The sequence below is a fragment of the Chroicocephalus ridibundus genome, chromosome 1 (assembly GCF_963924245.1).
Source record: "Chroicocephalus ridibundus chromosome 1, bChrRid1.1, whole genome shotgun sequence".
Classification (NCBI taxonomy): domain Eukaryota; kingdom Metazoa; phylum Chordata; class Aves; order Charadriiformes; family Laridae; genus Chroicocephalus; species Chroicocephalus ridibundus.
Genome location: NC_086284.1, coordinates 197,735,583 through 197,755,416, shown reverse-complemented (window position 1 = coordinate 197,755,416; position 19,834 = coordinate 197,735,583). Strand labels below are relative to the sequence as shown.

Genomic DNA, 19,834 nt, shown 5'->3' with positions numbered 1-19,834 from the left:
GTTCCAGTTTATCCTGTTGGCGGAACAACTGCAGGAGTGTGTTGTGAAGTGAGCTTTACTGGGATCTTTGATCTGAAGTTCTGAAACACAATGGCCAGTCACTGGCTGAAAGGACGCCCCTCCGCAATTATCCTCCTGAAGGCATCTTCTGCTGGGTCAGGCGGAACTACCTGATCTGTGCTGGCAACTTTTATCTGTACCAGGGACACTTTGCACATGACTGGCTATCTGACTGGTCAAAGTTTCGGTGTGTTTGCTTGCCCATATCACTGATTGATTACATTATAAACTCCATGATGAGTTAAACACAACAATATACAGATGAGGGTCTTTCTTTCATCCACAAACAAGTTACAAGGTCAACTAAGTTCCTGAGATTCACACATGCATGCAACACTGCCCATTTTTTCCATCTTCCACAAAAGTTATGAAAATGCATTTAAGATAGAATAAGATTTCAGCTGCTATTTGGCCATCCTCCAAAAATAAGCAACTCTCCCCCTGCCCCCACAACAAACTAAACAGGACAGTACTTAATTTAATTGGAATTACTAAAACCAGAGAGGGGGTAGGCAGAAGGGCAAATTTTGCTTAACCAGTCTCACTGTCTTTTATGATGAAATGAGTGGCTCTCTGGATGAGGGAGAAGCAGAGGGTATCATTTACCTTGACTTTGGCTAGGGTTTCCACATGAGCTCTCACGGCATCCCTCTAGCCAAATCCAAATGTAACTGGGTGGAAAGACTACAGGGTAGGTACACATGGTATATAGCTGGCTGGGCTGCCAGGGTCAAAAGGGTTGTAGTCAGTAGTTTGAAATCTTATTGGCAGCTAATTAAAGGTGGTGTTCCTCAAGGAACAATATTGGGGCTTATGCTGTTTAACATAGCCATCTGGATGATGCGTTGAAATGCACCCTCAGCATGTGGACGGTGTGAAACTGGGGGAGTGGCTGATGTGCTGGAGGACAGGATTGTCCTATGAGGAGACCTTGAACAAGCTGGAGAATGGGCTGACAGATCAAAGACTTGCATCCAGGACAAAAAAAAACCTGCAATGGTATAGGCTGGGGACTGACTCATTAAAGAAAGAGCAGCTCTGCAAAAAGTTGACCTGTGGCACCCAATGAAAAAGTTGAACAAGGGTCAGAACTGCACCTCTGAGGTAATGAAGGCTAACCACATACCGTGTTACATCAACACGCATATAGCCAGCAGGTGAAGGGAAATTACTGTTCTCCTCTACTTGGCATTTGTGAGGCCACATCTGGAATAGCGTGTCCAGTTTGGGCTCCCAAGTATGCAAGAGAGGCTCAGAAGCTGGAGTATCCCAAAGGTGGTAATCAAAACTGTAGAATACTTTACTGTAATAGTCATCTGTCAAATACTGAGTTCCTTTGGGGCTGGAGCATATGACATGAAAGGCTGAAGGAATTCAGTTTCTTTATCTTGAAGAAAACATTGAGAGAGGATATAATTCCTATGCTTCACTGAGTGGGGGGTTATTAAGAAGGTAGAACTAGATTTTTTTTTCGGAGCTGGCAAGAAAAAGGACAAAAGGGAATGGTCACAAGCTCCAAAAAGAGAAACTTTGATTGGATAGAAGGAGAAAAAATTCACAGTGAGACTGGCTAAACACAGAAGAAGAAGCCCAAAGAAGCTATGGAATCTCTACTCTTGGAGATTTTCAAGACTTGGTAGGGCAAGGCTGTGAGCGACCTGATTTGACTTTGAAGACAGCCCTGCTCTGAGCAGGAAGCTGGGCGAGATGACCTCCAGCCTAAATTGCTCTATAATTTTATATGGAGTTTGACCTATATCTAAAATTGTGCATATGATATGTAAGAAACCATGATTTTTCTGAAGCTGAGGAGGAATTAGTACAGTTATAGAACTGGCAGAAGTAGCACTAATAAGCTTTTGCTTTGTCCATTGGCTTTGATCCTTGCACTTAGGAGATGACATTTATAAGCTGATACCAAAGGCACTCAGTATTTGACAGATGACTATTACAGTAAAATATTCTACAGTGACCTGGACCTCAGGAAAGGACATGCTAAAAGATGCTTCATGGGGCTGCTGAATTGAGGCACACCATTGCCACTGGTTTGGGCAGGCACTCTTGCTCTCCAACACTTGATTCCACGCAATCGTTCATCTGCGCTGGATTCCTTTTCTCACTTTTTAAATCTTTAAGCATTGTCCTCATAAACGTGCTGGATCTTGAGAAATTTTATTAGATTTTATCACTAAAGTTCAAGGAAGAACCACTACTGGATAGCCCACCTTTGAAGACACCATGTCTTGCCAAGACTTTTCTGAGGCAGGAGTGGACATTTTGATGATTATTTTTGGGAAACGTGTGATGTCCCTTTTGAGACTAAGACGAATGATCGTTGGGATTGTAAGAAATCAATAAAGGTTGCCAGACTTCTGCTACTCCAGTTCTTTCTGCTGGGAGTTTACCAGGAAATGAACAATCACTATGTTTGCTCCCTTTTTGTGCTAGCTGGTGACATTCAGACACTCACAAAAGTTGTTATAACATCTTCAGTCACTTGAAATACAACCAAAAGTTTCTGATTTTCCATTGATGAGTTTATAACTTGCAGGTTGCTTTTCTCTATTTTTTGATTACTTAATAAAATGATACTGGTAACGGGGCTACCAGTTCTCATAGTAAATGACCAAGATGCAAATTAAAGCTGCTGTTACTCTAGGATTTTGACATTTGTTGCACATCAGAATCAGCGAGAATGGAAGATGATCTTACTCCTAATCTGATATTCACGTCTCCTAGGAGGTGAGGAATGCTAATTCTCCAAGTTTGTTACTTCTTGGGCAAGCGCTACAGCCAGTAGGTTATTGTGCAGAAAAGGGGTTGACAGCTGGCTTCCTGGCACTTCGTTACGCATGAGCTTCACGGTTTTACCCAAGCGCATTATACAGGGGCTGAACGCAGCTATGGGGCTGGGTGGAGTTTAAGCCTCTTCCTGTCTGTCTGCAACACAGCAGAGCTCAGGATGTAGCTAAGGTCTCACGATGAGGGCACCTCTGGACACCTGCGTTTGGACACCTAACATGAAGGTGTCAGTTGACTTTTGCTGTGCTTCAGAGTTAAAGATGCTACTTGGCACTAGGCTGTTTGAAGTGTTCTCTGATACTTAAGATGTCTGAAGTTTGGTAACCAAAACCCAAATGTACTTTATGGAGTTTGAATTTGTCCTCCTGTTGCTTTGGATACGGAAGACTTACTGATGAACTAAATGTCTGTATTTTAAAAGATGACTATGTTGCCTAGAAGTTGATGGTGAGAGATCGTAAAACCTCTCAATGCCTGGTTTGAGAAACAGTGCTAGTAAGACATTTCACTCTAATGTGGACAGTGGATTTGACTTTGAACTTTGTCTGTAAACCATGAATCCCATCTTCATTCAGAAGTGATTTTACCCCAAGGCACAGCTTAAAAGATCATTTCTGTTCTAGTACCATCACTCGGCATTCTTTCTGTCACGATGTGCTTATTCCTTTTATTTCCTTACAAGAGTTTTTCCTTAAATGATAGAGGCTTCCCCTTAAGTTGAATAAGACTTATTTGCATCCTTTCCTTTGGCAAAAACTATTACCTTTTCACCAACCCAAGCTACTAAGAGAAGTGCACTAACAGAGCGTAGGACTAAGCAGACACCCTGTGGAAACATATCTGGAGACACCAGCTGCCTGGCCGTCCACTACAGCGAACAGATGTCCTCTTGCTGATATCTGGAACACCCACCACACAATTCTCTCTCAGAAAAGACGCTTTTCCTCCAGGTGTTCAAAACATTGATCTATCCTTTTCCGTGGTGAATTGTCTAGGACAAATGGTGGGTTTTGGGTCTCCTCCTCATGAAGGAGACCAGGCTGAGACAGGGCAGAAATGCCACCTGATGATGGTGACGGTGGCTGGTGGCTGCTGTGGGAGCACCGGTGCCCTCAGGGCAGCCCCGCACACCACCGGCCCGCGCAGGGACCGGCGCCGAGCCTTTCCCCTCACAGGGACAAGGACGGCGCCGGTTCCCGCCGCGCCCCCCGCCCGCCGGTCAACCCCCGCTGCTCCGCCCCAGCCCGCCCCCGCCGCGTTCCGTCCTCACAGCCCCGGCCCCGCGGCCCCAACGGCCGCCCCGCGCCCCAACCGCCGCCCGGCACCTGTGCGGCCCGGGCGGGGGAGCGGCGGCTCAGGCGCCTGCGCACTGCGCCGGCCCCTCGCCGCTAGGGCCGCAGTCACTTCCTGCCCCTCTGCCCATCCGGCTCCGGGGTCAGCGGCCGCCGCTCTGGCGGGACAGGGGAGAATAAAGTTTAATTCGGGGAGGGGGAAGCCGGCCCTCCTCGCCCAGGTAGGGGCTTGCCGCCGCCGGCTCGCTCGCCGCGCCCTCCCGTCCCGCCGGCCCCGCTGTCACCTGCCGGCCGCTCCCCCATCCCCGCCCGGGCTCGCGTGGCGGGGCGGCGGGCGTGCCCGGCTCCGGCTCCTCCGGCAGCGCTGGGGGGGTCGGCCGGGCCGGCTGTTGGGGCGCAACTTTCCCCCCCGCTCCGCTCCGGAGGGAGCTGAGGGACGGCGTCCCGGCGGCGGGGCGGCGGGAGGAGGGCTGGGAGGTGGGGACGGAGCGCGGCGGGAGAGCGGCGCGGCGGGAGCCGCCCGCTGAGGGGGCGCGGGGCCGGGCCGGGCTGAGCGGGAGGGGCTGGCGGCGGCCGAGGGGGCCTCCTCTCTGCCGGCCGAGGCGGGCTGGGCCGCGCCGGGTGTCGGGGCCCGGGCGGGAGCGGCCGTTGCAGAGGGCGTTGTGAGACCGGCTGTAAACAATGGAAAGTTTCTCCTGCCCGGAGGGTGCCGCTGCCGCCCGGCCTGCGCCGGCGGGGCCGCTGAGGGCCGGGGGTGTGCGAGCTTCGCGCCGGCCGCAGCCGCCGGCTCTGCGGGGGTGACAGTTAATTTGCTTGTTTTAGCAGAAACGAGCTGCTGGATGTAGAAGGAAAGTGGGTGGTGCGCACGGAAAATGCCTCTAAGGGACAAGTGCTGTCAGACTGACCACCATCACCATGGATGCTGTGAGCCAGGTACAGTGGCGTGTGGTGCTGCGGCTGTTTCACTTCTCTCCTTCCTTAAAAGCTTGCAGAAGCTGTTGTGATGTTGTAGATGTGCATCATTAGTGACAGTTTTGGATATCAAAAGTTTCTGAATTTCAGTTGGGAGTGTTTGTGGTTTTCTTTTTTATATCCTTGAGCTATCATGTTAAAATTTTTTTGGCAAGATAATTTCTCAGTTCTTGCAGGATGTGTAATAATCCCCAAGCCACCACATGGGCATTGTATGTAGTGAGCTGAGGAAGGCAAGAAGTTGTGTCAAACAACTGGCCTTTTTGTTTCCCCAAAGTGTACTATTCTGAATTTTTTGTAAAATGACATTTCTGGCAATCTTTTGCATTTTCTGTTTATGTTTTTACTTTACCACCCCTCTGGTGAGCTCTGATGAACTCAATGATCTGATTTTCAGAGGAGGAAAAAAACTCCACAAAGTTCTTAAGTGTATATTTGCATTCCACTGCTGCATGACATGGAAGATGCAATCAGTGGAAAGTATAATGCATTCTCTGAAAGTTTAACCAACTTGCTAGTTTTTTTTTGTAATTGTTCTGCCTACTGTTATAATTGGTAGCCTAAAAGGAAATTTGGCTTCTCTCTTGTTGCAGTTTGTTGTTTGGATGCTTTCACTTGTGTTTTGAAAAGAAAGGCATCAGTTTAGGGAATTAATTGTTGAAAGCATGAGCGTGGCAACAACTTTGATAATGCTTCTTTAATAAAATGTAATTTGAGAGTAGGTATTGTTCAGCTAGTAGAAACACTTCTTTGTGTTTAAGATTAAATGGTTTTGAGTTGTTATAATGCTTTGAAAAAGCTAAAATACTTTTCTTGCTTTACAAATAACAGCAATGTGTTATGTCTACTTCACGTATGTCACTCCTCTTGATGTCAGTGGGTGTTGCACATGCATATTAGAGGCAGTATACAACCCAAAATATACTATTTTGAAGAATAGGGAATAGGCTAGTAGAATACAATATGTCATTGTGTTGGAGATCCCCAAACGATTAGCTGATTTGTAATGGTGGTTATGTGTTCGTATATATAATAGTATATTATGGGGCCAGCATAGTTGGGTGGAGTGTTCATTCTATCGTTCTTTTCTTAGACTGCTTTTCTTTCTAATGTTCTTTTCAGCGTGAATTTATTTATAACCTTAACATCTTTTAGAACAACTTTCCTGTCAAAATGTGTTTAATCTATTTGCACTTAATATTTCTACATAGTTTTATACTACACCTCTACTGCTCTTTATTAAAAATAAATTTCTTAGAGATGCTCAGTGCTTCATTTATAAATCAAAACCTTACAATGGGGTTAAAAAACAAATCAAATGGATAAGGTAGGAGCCAATTTATGAACTACAAAACTAGCCATTTTGTCAATAAGAAATTAACAAGAAGACCTAATTAATGATTTTGCAAACACATTCATGAATAAGTGCCCTTACTCATTTAAATTGGTTTTGCATCTGGGCAGAGCTTAATTGCCTTATGCATAAAAAGCAATGGAATGCTATTAATTTTCGTATGCATAAATACTGTGTATTGGAATAACTAAAAATCATCCTGATCAATACGTGTTTTAGTTTCAATGGATTTTACAAAGATTGTGGTATGGAATGAAACTTCAGAAATAAGGTATTACTTCAGCAGTTTGCTTGAACTAGAAGTGTTTCTTGAATGTGGTTTTATTGGTTAAAAATCTGATAACTAAGTTGTATGTACCAAAAATAGCTATACTTGTGCTTTTTTTTCTGATCGTTGCTACTTTAGATTTGGATTCCGTGCTTAGGTGTGTACTGACAACATTGAAATCACATAGTACACTGTGAAGTACAGTATTTGGTAATGCTTTTTTTTTTTGTACATCCATTTTGGTTTGAACAATGGGAGTCAAGTAGATTGGAATTTCTTTGATGGAAATTTCTAGTGAGTCAGCTTGGTTTTGTGTAATTATATGTTTTTTTGTTGGATACACATAGCTTTGAGTACACATCTCCTTTAATCAAAATGACCAAAATACCTGAATTTTCCAGGTATCATTACTGGAAAATTCATTATCATCTGTGTTTTAATTCAGTGTAAATGAAAATTTTTGAGTGAGACGAGTTTTACTGTAGTCTTGGCCCTTATTTTTAGCTAGTTTACTGTATGCACAGAAAATCCATAACTTAATAAAAATCACCTGAGTGTTCTCCAATGGCTTATTGTCCTTTTATATATTTCAGTGCATCTGTTGGAACCTGGTGATCCTCCGCTATTACAGCAGCCTCTGCAAACATCAAAATCTGGTATTCAACAAATCATTGAGTGTTTTCGAACAGGTATGAAACTAAGCCTGACTCTTAAGAAGTCTATTACCTTGTTATAACAGTTACGCATGTTTAGTGTATTAAAAAACCCCAGCACCTGACTTTCTACGTATTTGCAAAATATTTGTAGGTTTTTGGTGGTGGGTGCTGGTTCTTCTAATAAGGGTTTTCATAGAACGTGATGAAGGTACAGCTCCTGCTGTATAGTCATCTTTCAAAACCATAAAAAATTAGTTTGTTGTTCTGCTGTATGTCATCCTTCCTGCTGTTATTAATGAGTTTATCCTAAAACTCCTGAGATGATGAGGAAATTTAGTGTTTACCTTGATCTTCTTAGAATTGCTTTATCACGTGACTTTTAAGTTGTTCCTTGGTTGTTTTCTGGAGTTGCAATGCGTAGCAATGAATCTATGAATAACAACTGAGCATTTGACTGAGCATGCCAGAGGTGATTGAAACCTTAAATGTTTTCTAGCTGATTCTGTGCTCCTGATATAGCAAACCAAACATTTTATTTTCACAACCCTCGGTGCAAGAGCACTGCAGTTATTACAAAAATTAAAGCAATGTCTTTAATGCTACTGTCTACATGTTTCTAGATTTTTCCATGTAGAGCTGTTATACTTGAAACACTTCATATATATTAGTCATTGCTGCTATGTAACGGGATGCATGTCTGTGCTGCGTCTTGTAGAATGGCACAATATTCAGTTCATGTTCTCCACTTGCATTTAAACAACTTAGTATGAGAAAGAAAACTAGATGTATGAATTGTCATTAAGTAAACTTTTATAAGAAGTGTGTTTGGATGAGATTGCCTAAGGCCTTAGTTATGGGTGATCGGCTTCTTTCGCTTGAAGCACATTAATGGAATCTCTACTGGTAATAGCACGAACTAGTTGCAAGTACTCTGTCTCTAGGCTACTTCCAGATTGTCCTCGCTGGCAGGTGTTAAATTGATAGCTTACCTGGCCATCTTCAGTCAGCTGCACCAGCGAAATAGGACAGAAAGCAAAAGGACTTAGACCGAGATTTTACTGGTTAGTTTTGAATAAGCAACATTTCATTTTGGAAAGAAACTATTTTGATTCTTGTGGTAAAGAAATAGAGATTAAACCTAGGGTATTGTCCGTAATTATTTAAGTGGTTTTAGCAGATGTTTTTGATATCCAAAGTGTTAAGAATAACAGATGAATTTGAACCTAGATTTTTTTTTTTCTGAAAATGCAATTGCTTGCTAAAACTTTGGTACTTCTGCCAGAGAAATATTTGTAATAACCTATGTTCTGGACCGATTTCTTGTGACTATGATGTTATTCTAGCTTCAACACTTACAAATATTAACAGAATTTGACAAAGTATCACCTGCCCCAATTAGGTGTAACTACAGAATAGAGAAGGCTTCAGTGAGCCGGAGGTACCATATGCTGGCAGAAGACTGACTGCTTGTTGCCACAATATGCAGTTGGTGAAGAGTAAGGACATGCTTATTTTTTTTTCTCTGCCTGCTGTGTCCACAAAACCAGTGGATGTTTTAAATTTATTTGCTGTTTCCAGAAGTCCCTAAAGGGCTACAGTTTAATTCAAAAGGACCAATATCTTTTTATTTTCATTATTCCCACCAATGAAAAGCTTCATAGTTGCATAAGGAAGGTTTGAAGCCAGAGTGACTACCGTGTCATCTAGTCTGACCTCCAGTGTGTCATAAATCCTTAAATCTCACTCAGTAGTTCTTAAGCCCAATAATTTGGATTAGACAAAAACGTTTCAGTCCTGAGTGGAAAAAGACTGAACTATGAGCATAATAGGAGAGAGAATGAAGGACTTATGTTTCCCTTGATTGGGAAATAGTGGAGAACTAGATGGGGTTTTTTTTGTTTGGTTTTGTTACAGAGAGGGGTTCATGGCTAGGGCATGCATCAACAGCATGGCCAAATTTTGGTTTATTATGTACTGTCACCAAATTTGTAGAGTTTTTGTTAGAATTATAGTTGGTCACTTCCTGGAATTTAATCTACGTGGAGCATCTACAGTTTGGTTCATCTGGGTTTTCATCAGTAATTTTCTTTACATGCAGAAACTCAAATATTGGTTGGTGAAATCTGAGTAAATAACCTGCGTTTGGGGCAACTCTGTACAGTTTTTAAATTTGGAGTTTTCACTAAATCTAAATATTTGTCCAGTAGTCTGTAAAAAGGCAGATCAGATGAAGGTGAGGTTAGTAACGCTTGAAGAAAGAGCAGTGAGAGGAAAAGGCAAGCGGCTGTTGCTCAGGAAAGGCGTAGGAGGGGATGGAAACTGGACGGTAGCTTCAGTTAGTCAAGTTTGGGTCCCGTTTTTAAGCAATTGTGCAAGAAGGAGAAGATGCTGTACTTTGCTAAAACTCAGTTGTAAAAAATTGTGTACTACTATTACACCAAGAAATAAAAAGTTCTCTTGGTAAGGCCCATTCATATTGAAGAACTTAGTTGTTATGAAATTATTAATATTTGAAAGAGTTTTGTTTAGGAAATGGTTCTGCAGTGTGACTCCGAGTTTGATCTTTAAAAGGAATTCTTAAGAGAAGTGTCTGTGATTACAGAAAACTTGGACTTCTATTGGAGCTTGAAGAGTGTCTTGATTGATAGTTATGTGATATTATTTATTCTTAGACCAGTTTCATTGTATTTTTTGCTTGTTGGACTGATTTTGATTAATTTTGATGTATTCCATTATAAGGAAAAAATCAAACTCGAGAAATAAGCTGGATTTGCTTAGCTAGTGTTCCTTTCTAATGTGGAGTGGGTAAGTATTCATCATTTAGTAATCCGTTGCTAATTGTAGGCATTATGTTCGTAGTTTTTGTGGCATGAGAAATGAGGGAGTAGGTCTGAAGTGTAACTTCAACTCTGAATCCTTTAGTTGTTTAATCAAGGCAGGAGCTGAAATACATCAACAATGCTAGATCAAACTGTATCTTTGTGGATTTGTTTTTTGAATATACAACGTGTAATAGTCTGGAAAACCTGCACATTTTGTCACACTGCCTATGTTTTAATGGAGAAGTTTCTGACTTAAATAACATGTATTTTCCTTTCAGCAGGCTGAAAATATGTCGACAGTTCTACTTTCTTGCCTAAGCGTCGTCATCTTGATCTTGAGTCAGATACCTAGATATAGTAACCCTTCTTGACCTGTTAGTTTGTCTCTTTGTTTTATTGTATGCTCTGTAGTTTTTTGCCTTACCAGGTGCCATTCTTACATGAAATAGCTGTATGTATGTTGCTTTCTTACCACTGTTGGATAAGCTTAAAGAAAAAATTTATTATAAACTTACAGTCCAATGTAGTAGCATTAACACAAGATAAAATGCTGTTATAATTGTTATGTTTTAAAATGTTTCCACTTTTCATGGGATGATGTGAATTAAAAAATGAACAGAAAACCTTCCTGAAGTGTAACATTTCTTTTATTACAGGAACAAAACAACTTAAACATATCTTGTTAAAAGATGTGGACACCATTTTTGAGTGTAAATTGTGCCGGAGTCTCTTCAGAGGATTACCAAATTTAATTACTCATAAAAAATTTTATTGTCCTCCAAGTCTCCAGATGGATGACAGTAAGTCTTAGCAATTGAAATATTTAATAAAACTATCTGAACTTGAGAAACTTATCTTTCTGTACCATTTATACAAAGAGACCAGAAACATAATGCAAAAAAAGAAGTGGAATTGAATTTCAATAGTAACACATGTAGATCACTTTTATGGTAGTAAAGAAGCTACATCTCTGACTTCATATGCACTAACAACTGAGACCCATGTCAATGTCATAATTTGATACTAGTTTATACATCCAACCTTTTAATGGAGCTTGTTGCTATTAATGCTTTTTATTCCCTCTTCCCCTCTTTCTTTTCCTCTTTACTGTGAAAGATACTGAGAAGTATGCCAAAAGACTGGGAAATGAATCTCATAGAAAAGTGTGGATCTAACAAGGCTTTTCAGTTTTAGATCAGCAGAGTTATGATTGACTTCAGCAGGATCCTGTAAAGCGATTTGGATCAATATCCATAGTTTTCTCCTGTAATTGGGAAGCGCCCAGTGTTACGAACATAATCCTTCAGTCTTACTCATTATGAAACACAGACTGAAAGTTCACCCTTTTCTTTAAGGGCCTGTGCTTCGGTAATACTGTGTCTTTCCCACAGCCTCACCTCACCTTACGCAGCTTGAAGATATTTGATGTGATCGTGACTAGCCCACCACCTTTGTTGTAGAAATTAAACTTCATTATTAAAAGAAAGTAATTTAAATGACAAGGGAAAAATGAAGAAGTATGTTCTTATGGAAAAAGAAATTATTAAAGTCTTATTCCAGTCATGACTTCTTGTTGATATGAGTAAAGCTGAATAATTTGGAGATGTATCAGCATTCAGAAATGTTTAGTAAAGCTTTCTAATTATCTTGATCTCTTGATTAGCTCAATATAGGTGCAATGAGGATTTTTCTTTCCCGACTAATGCCTTCTTGCCTCAATATTTCAAAAACTAGGAACCAACAGAGATTTATGTAGGTGATTCTTTTCCCACACTGTGTCAGCTAGTGTTGTGAAGGAGAAGGTGAAAAGACTAGTACTGTCACCTTCCTGAAATGAGTGTGCTTGGCCTCTTGCACAGGCACAGAGCTTTTCTGTGAAAACGGATGAGTTGTATTTTCAAAGCAAGGTTAGAAGTGCATCTGACCTAAGTGCAAAGGTTTCTAAGCAAAATAAGAATACCCTGAGTAAGGACTTGCCATCCAGCTCCTGACGTTCTAGCCTTTGTTTAGTTGGCTGGTTAGCTTTCATAGTTCAGCATTCACTAGGAGGGGTGCAAATGAAGAGAATACTACTACCTACTATGAATAAAACTATATAAATACTTACATTTTATATAAAATTGAATATAATGGGTATTGAATAAAGTGGGAGTTTTTTCTATGCATAAAATTAAAAGATACTGAACAAGAGATAGGAATAAAAGTTCAGCATCCTCATGGTGAAAAATTCCAAAGACTATTCCCTGACAACTTTTTTGAGATGTATTCTGCTAGCATAGTCATTAAATGACTGAAAAGGTGCTATAAAATAGGAAGGACTTTTTACCCTTGATAAAAAGTTATATAGATCCATTTGAAACTGACTGCAAAAGGTGTTAAAAATTCAGTGTTAAAAGATGGGTTCTGAGCAATAAAACAGCATATTTCTTGTACTGACACGCTTTTTGTGTATTGCTGGCAGTGTGGAAGGAACAAACCTGACTAAGTGTGGGCTTTTAATTAGCTGTTATCAGGAATCACATCTTCAGATCACCATGGATAATTTTGAACTGTATCATCTCAGTGCCTCACCTTTTTGCTGTAGCACCCTGGCTTCTTAGTTATGCCAGTGCAGATGCTTAGCATGTTGTGCTGGGAATTAGGTCACTGAACTAATCTGACATTTAAAAACAGAATACTACTGAGGCCTGTGAAATGAATGACATGAAGGTGAATGGGAGAAATAATTTGTTTTTCTTTTTTTTTTTTTCCCTCATGATACAAACCTGTGGGGTATCCAGCAAAATTACCAGACAGTAAAATTATCAGTATTTCCAGTAAAACAAACAAAAGCCCACCACTTAACACCGTGGTAACCAAGAATGTAAATGCTTCAAAAGCATGTGAATAAACTTTTTGGATACTAGGTGTATTGAAACAGTACTTTAAAGGCAAACTTCATCTTGAGAAGTTTACTGGCATTAGACAAACAAGGAGAATCCCTGTATCCTTCTTTCTTGCTTTTTAAGTCTGCTTATCAGGGCAGAACACAGGATGAACCTTTGGTTGAACCTCAGTGAAGTTATTCTTAAAATAACTTCTTTTGCTCAGTTTTTATGGTTTTGAGAAATTAGTACAGTTTTTTTTTTCCCCCCTGAATAATACAGGATTTTTCTGTCCTTAACATTTACTATCTTACTGTATCACTGAGCCTATTAACTGCTCTGGTATTATTAAAAGCTTTCCCTGCCCCAGAATTTAAGTCCTTTCTTATCTAATTATATCTTCATGCAGTGCTCGGGTTACACAGATGTTTCATTCTTTCTTAAGGACTGTTCAGAATTCACAGAAAAGAGCTTATTTCCAGAATTAGGTCCCTTTATTGAGAATGCCCATTTCCAGCAGTAGGAAAATCAGTTTCTAATGATAGTTCAGGCTTGGTTGCGCACCTGCAGAACAATCTCAGTCATATCCCATTATTTTTGCAGTTGACACAGATTTTTTAAAGAACAGTTAAATTCCAGGCAGACTAATTTTTAGTTTAGGTGGCTTTCACATTAGCGTGCTGGAAGGATGTACTTCCAGCATTGGCTTTTAATAAAATAGTCACTTGTACTGATGTGATAAAAATGATTATTCAGAGCCTTTAAATATAAATGGTCAGAAAAATAGTACAAATACAGAATTTTTGCAAATTTTGTGATTGAATTGACACAGTGGTTAAAAGATACTTTGAAATGTAAATAATTTGAAATTACCAAATCATTAAAAAATACCTTCGCTTCTTTTCACAGACCTCCCAGATATAAATGATAAACAGAGTCAAGCCATAAATGACCTCCTGGAAGCAATCTATCCAAGGGTAGATAAGCAAGAATATGTCATTAAGTTGGAACCTATAGAAACTAATCAGAATGCTGTATTTCAATATGTATCAAGGACCGATAGCCCAGATGAGAACGCGGAAAGCAGTAGTACCCCTGATCAAGCTCCAGTACAGATACAGGAACCCAGCACTGAGCAACCTAAGACTGTTTCAGCTCCAGCCCCAGTCCCAGCTGGGGAGACTGTAGAATTACCTCCTGCAGATCCCGTTACAAACAAAGTGATACCTACTCCTGAAGAACAGCCTCCATCAGTAAATCCTGAGTTGGACTCTCTGGATAATTCTGATTTTGGCCACCAGTTGATATGTTGCCTTTGCAGGAAAGAATTTCATTCCAGACGCAGTGTACGCCGGCACATTCGAAAAGTGCACAAAAAAAAGATGGAAGAGTTAAAGAAGTACATAGAAACAAAAAAGAAACCAAATCAGTGCTCTGCGAAAGGACGAAATAAGAATGTTCTTGTAACGTTAGGTAGAAGTTGTCCTGTATGTTATAAATCATTTGCTACAAAAGCCAACGTAAGGAGGCATTTTGATGAAGTTCATAGAGGATTAAGAAGGGATTCCATTACTCCTGATATAGCTACAAAGCCTGGGCAACCTTTGTTCTTGGATACAGTTTCGGCTAAAAAATCTTTTAAGACCCGAAAACAAAAGTCGTCTTCAAAGGCTGAATACAATTTAACTGCATGCAAATGCCTTCTGTGCAAGAGAAAATATAGTTCACAAATAATGCTGAAAAGGCACATGCAAATTGTTCACAAGATAACTCTTTCTGGAAAGAACTCTAAAAGAGAGAAAGGACCCAACAATACTGCCAATGGCACAGAAATAAAAGTAAAAGTTGAACCAGCAGATTCTGTAGAACCTTCACCCCCTTCCATTGCCCTTTCTCTGCAGAATGAATTAAAGGGAACAAATCATTCAAATGAGAAAAAGAGCACACCGTCAGCACAGAAAAATAAAGTTAAACAGGACGCTGAAAACCTTAAATCAACTTCTAAATCAACCACTAAATCAACCTGTAAATCAACCACTAAATCAACCTCTAAATCAACCAATGCATCTGCTGCAGGTGGCCAGCAAAAAACCAGGAAGCCAAAACTTTCAGCTGGCTTTGACTTCAAGCAGCTTTACTGTAAACTCTGTAAACGCCAATTTACTTCTAAACAGAACTTGACAAAACACATTGAGTTACACACAGATGGAAATAACATTTATGTTAAATACTACAGGTGTCCACTCTGCTCTTATGAAACACGTCGCAAACGTGATGTGATAAGGCATATAACTGTAGTTCATAAAAAGTCACCCCGCTACCTTGGGAAAATAACTGCAAGTTTAGAAATTAGAGCAATAAAAAAGCCAATTGATCTTGTTCTAAATAAGGTGACAAAAAGAGGCCCTCAGAGGGATGAAACAAAACAGATTGTTTCAAAACAGGATGTCACCTCTAATTCTCCCAATAAAAAGGACGTAGGAGCTGATGTTGGCATTGAAGTAAAAGTAACAAAAAACTTTTCTCTGCACCGATGCAATAAATGTGGGAAAGCATTTGCCAGAAAAGCTTTTCTAGAACATCATAAGAAAACCCACAAAGCAAATGTATCTCATTCACCTGAAGAAAATAAAACCAAAGGCAGAAGTACAAGATCTAAAGCTGTTGTCTGGTGAGGAAAAAAATAAGTGTTTTTTCTTTTTTTTTCTTTTTTTTTTTGAGAAACAAAACAAAACCACTGCCTTTCATTTGCTGTTGATTTATTGCCGAAAACATATTTTTCTATAGATTTTATGTTTTAGCGGCTTAAATACTAAGGTAGATGTCAAATTTGTTTATTAAATTTTGTTTTTAGTATTTTGGAAAAGAGTTAATTTCTAAATCTGTCACCGTAGGAAGTTGGAATAGAATATAGATAGTCAACTCTTTAAATTGTCTTAAGGCATCTATTGTAATCAAGCTAATATACGTACATTTCTAAAATAGTAATTTTTAAAAATTAACAATATTTTTGTTTGGTTTGAATAACAACCTGTTAATTAACTTCTCTGTGACCCAGTTGAAGAAGTACTAAAGGTGCTACAGTAAAAGTTGTTGACAGAAAAAATCTCTGTGAACTTATTGGAATGATCATGTGTGCATTTTATTTTATTTTTTTAATTTTAATGTGTATAGCCTATGTCTTGTCAACAAAAGGATATAGAACAGTTTTTTGGAATGTAATGTGGATGCTTAATTGCTTTGTTTAAAATCAGTATGAGTTACGTGCCTACAAACACCTTTAAATTCATCAAGTTTAGGATTTGATTCTTTTAATGCTTATTTATATAAGCATGGGTTTGGAGACTTGTGATTGTTTATTTTTAAAGTGTTTGAGTCTCTTCAAGAATTTTTGTTTTAAGCCTAAATATGCGTAGAAGTCTGACCAAGAATTTTCTAAGCTTCTGCTTGTATGGTACTCTGGGAATTTTCTTACACTTGGAGGGGTCATATTTGTAGTTTCTCAGTTTTCCATAGCCTTCATGTTAAAGATGGCCTGTTTTTAAAAGGACCTTTTAAAAAAGGAAATAACGTATGTATGCGGTCAGTTTGTATTTCAGAATGACCAATTGATGCCTGAAGGTTAGGAGGGATGTACAAAAAATTACAATGAAGAGAGGCTGTAGTGATACCTATAAGAGGTTAAAAACATCCTGATTCAGAATTACCTTTCTAGCGTATTTGGTGAGAAGAAAACCAAGTATATGTGCCTTGTTCTATATTTCAACTCTGAAATGCTGTTTCCCAGGAGATAATTTGATTTGAGTTCAGCTTTCGTAGTGAATTGCCACCCAGCTATGTTAAATTGTAATCTGGTGCTTTTGTGACTTGGTAACAAATCCTGGCTAAGTGGGATGGAACTTCAAAAATTAACTGAGCTGGACCCTGAAATATGCTGAATTTAAGAGGAGGAGTGACTTCTGCATTTTGATCAAGAATTACAAATTTAGCCTTATAAATTATTTATGTTGTGTAGTTTAAAACAGAATTATATGGGTAAACTCAAAGTATTAATTTATTCCCATTTCTCCTTAGATAGATTCAGGTGATGTTTGGAAAGTTTGGAGTTCATTTGAATGAAAAAGATTTTAGTTTGTTGTTGGGACTGCTAATATCTTGATAATGGTACTGAAAGGAGAAAATATTTTCATAAGCTGTTGTTTTCTTACTAAAATGATAAGCATTCTGACTGCTTGTAGGACAGTGCCTCCTCCCAAAATACTGAAGTAGTTGAAATGCACACCTGCTTCTAAATTAGCAGTTATCTCTATGCAGTCGAGGTTTGACAGAGTAAAAAAGATTTTCTGAAATTAAAAAAGAAGTGCAGAGGCAAGTTAACGAACAGCAGCTTTGGAAGAAGATTTTTGTTCCTCATTTAGGAAATCATCTTCAGAGAGCTCATCGTGCATACGGGTCCTCCCCAGTAGTGCTAACTGATGAACAGCTCTAACTTTTTTGTGATATCCTACTTTGGCAAGCGTTGTGTCATATACTGTTATAAATTTATTACAAATGAATGTATAAGAGCAAACAATGTAGTGTATATTGGCTGAATTGTACTAATTTTTAGTATTTGCCATAACATCAGTTTGTTCATAATGACTAATTTCCCAGTTCTGGGACATTCTGAATTTCACTGTACTGAAGTTGCTTCAAAGGTCTCCATTATATTTCCATATGTGGTGCATAGGACAACTTTGTAAACATCTAGGAAGTTTACAAGAATATCCACATTCCTCTATTCTTTAAATTTTTTAAAAAAGATTATACACAAGCACTTTAATGATAGTTGCAGTTTATTTTTTCAGTTTATTTTTTGAAAGATCAACACACTAATGTTAATATGAAGGTAGCGAATATTTGCTGATGTATTATAGACAGACAATCTGTGCACAACCACTTATAATGTTAGCTTATGTCATTAAATATTAATAAAAAGGGAGGATAGTATGGGAGAAACTAAAAATATTTTTTTCTCCCAAGATCATGAATGACCACTATAGGTAGCACTTGACTATGTATAATTTGGAAAATGTTTTAGATCCCTTTCTTTAACCTTTTAATCAAGATTGTAGTAAAACAGTCGCATGCCTACCATTATGAAATTCTTGGCAGGTGTTACGCGTCAGTGGTTTGGGGTTTTTTATTCTGTTTTGTTTTGTTTTTTACTTTTTAGAAAATATTTTGTTTAGTGATTTGTGTCAAATTGCTACAATTTGAAAGGTATTGTACATCAGAAGAAATACCATGTTTTTTATATGGGTTCACTCCCTTACTTAGGGAGGTGCCTCGTGTTCATATATACTTTTTGTATAAAATATATCTAAAAATGTTGATCACAAGATCAGGAGTAAAAATACTTTTATGGATAGAGAAATATTTGGCCCTGTTAGTGCATTGCACTAAAAATACTGTGAATGGAAACTGGACTGTAGCTGTTGCTCAAAATGTTCTATATTGAATGTACATGCTTTTGTTTGGATAAACGTACTGTATTCAATGGAAAATAAAGCAGAGTGGAAATCACTTTTACATTTGTATAAATAAAAAGATGTCGTGTTTGTAAACTTAGAATATCTATCGCTCCACAACTGGAAATTACAGTGTTTGCATTTTTGTAAAATTTTACTCTTTGATCACTGAAAGTAGTTGTTTGTAACATTCTGTTGTAATAAATGGGTTTTTTGTTATTAAAAATTTGACACTCGTGGAGTGAACATGTCTCCACGCTGAAGGTTAACCCTTGCTATATTTTTAGAACAGCACTGTTGATACTGGCTTTTTGTTCCTTGTGAAGGTGTCTCTTCCTTAACTGAGTAAAGCTTGTTTTTATTATCCTTTTAAAACAAAAATGAATATTGATATTGAAGGAGATAGGCTATGTGGTTTTTTTAAATAAGAAAATGGGGTTACATAGTTTTGCATTGCAAATAATGTTGGTGGCCATCTAATGTTACTTCTTTTTATTGTCAGAATATAAGAAAAGAACTGCCATAATCATTGTTTATTCTTTTGTAAAGGAAGACATCAAGCTATTTATTTAAGTGCATTTTAACTAAAGTTCCTGAATGCCTGTGCATTAAGATTAGGAAATGAAACTGCAGGCTTAGGGATAGAGTAGCTGTTCGTTTCTCAGCTAATCCTTGTGGTTTCTGCTGTCTGTTCTGGGTAAGTGTGCACTCTGCATCTTGAAATATGTGAAGGTGAAGTTACTCCTGTTTTAAAGGTAAGCGTTCTTCTAACGGATCTCCAATTCTGCATCCATGCATATAAACAGAACTACAAAATTGTTTTGTTCTACTTGAAGCTTTGGGTAGCATATTTCTTCTTGAAGATGTGGCTTAATAATTAGCAATTGCAACAGCTTTTTTTAAAAAAATCTTCCTATGAAGTTAAATCTACTGGGTAGCTCTTTGAAGTACAAGTCTTCTTTTCTTTCTGACTTGTGGAATAACTTCATTTTCTCTTTTTCCTATAGTGAAAATAAATGATACTGATTATGATGTACTTGGTCAATTTAGTGTTTTTTTTTTTTTTCCATGCAACCCTCTTGAATGGGAGGAAACAAAATTTAAGGGGAGAAGGATTGCTAATTATTGCTCTTCATTCACACAATAAGTATTTTTTGGACAAAACCTGAAAATTTGTTATAAAGGTTTGAACATAGTCAAGATCCACGGGAGTTATTAGCTGCGGGGTTACGCA

General features: G+C 38.7%; 1 protein-coding gene across 2 annotated transcripts; it reads left to right on the top strand.

Annotated features, from left to right (window-relative positions):
* The first annotated feature begins 4,247 nt into the window (after positions 1-4,247).
* On the top strand, positions 4,248-19,612 carry ZNF800 (zinc finger protein 800). 2 transcript variants are annotated; one of them, XM_063323323.1, is made up of 5 exons: positions 4,248-4,375; positions 4,980-5,087; positions 7,342-7,437; positions 10,883-11,026; positions 14,000-19,612. In XM_063323323.1, exons 2-5 carry the CDS (start codon positions 5,027-5,029, stop codon positions 15,763-15,765), a joined length of 2,067 nt encoding a protein of 688 aa, XP_063179393.1. In that variant the 5' UTR covers positions 4,248-4,375; positions 4,980-5,026; the 3' UTR covers positions 15,766-19,612. The 2 variants fall into 2 exon arrangements, with proteins under 2 accessions (XP_063179393.1, XP_063179392.1); XM_063323322.1 differs by having other exon boundaries at positions 4,289-4,375; positions 4,977-5,087.
* Positions 19,613-19,834: the final 222 nt, after the last annotated feature.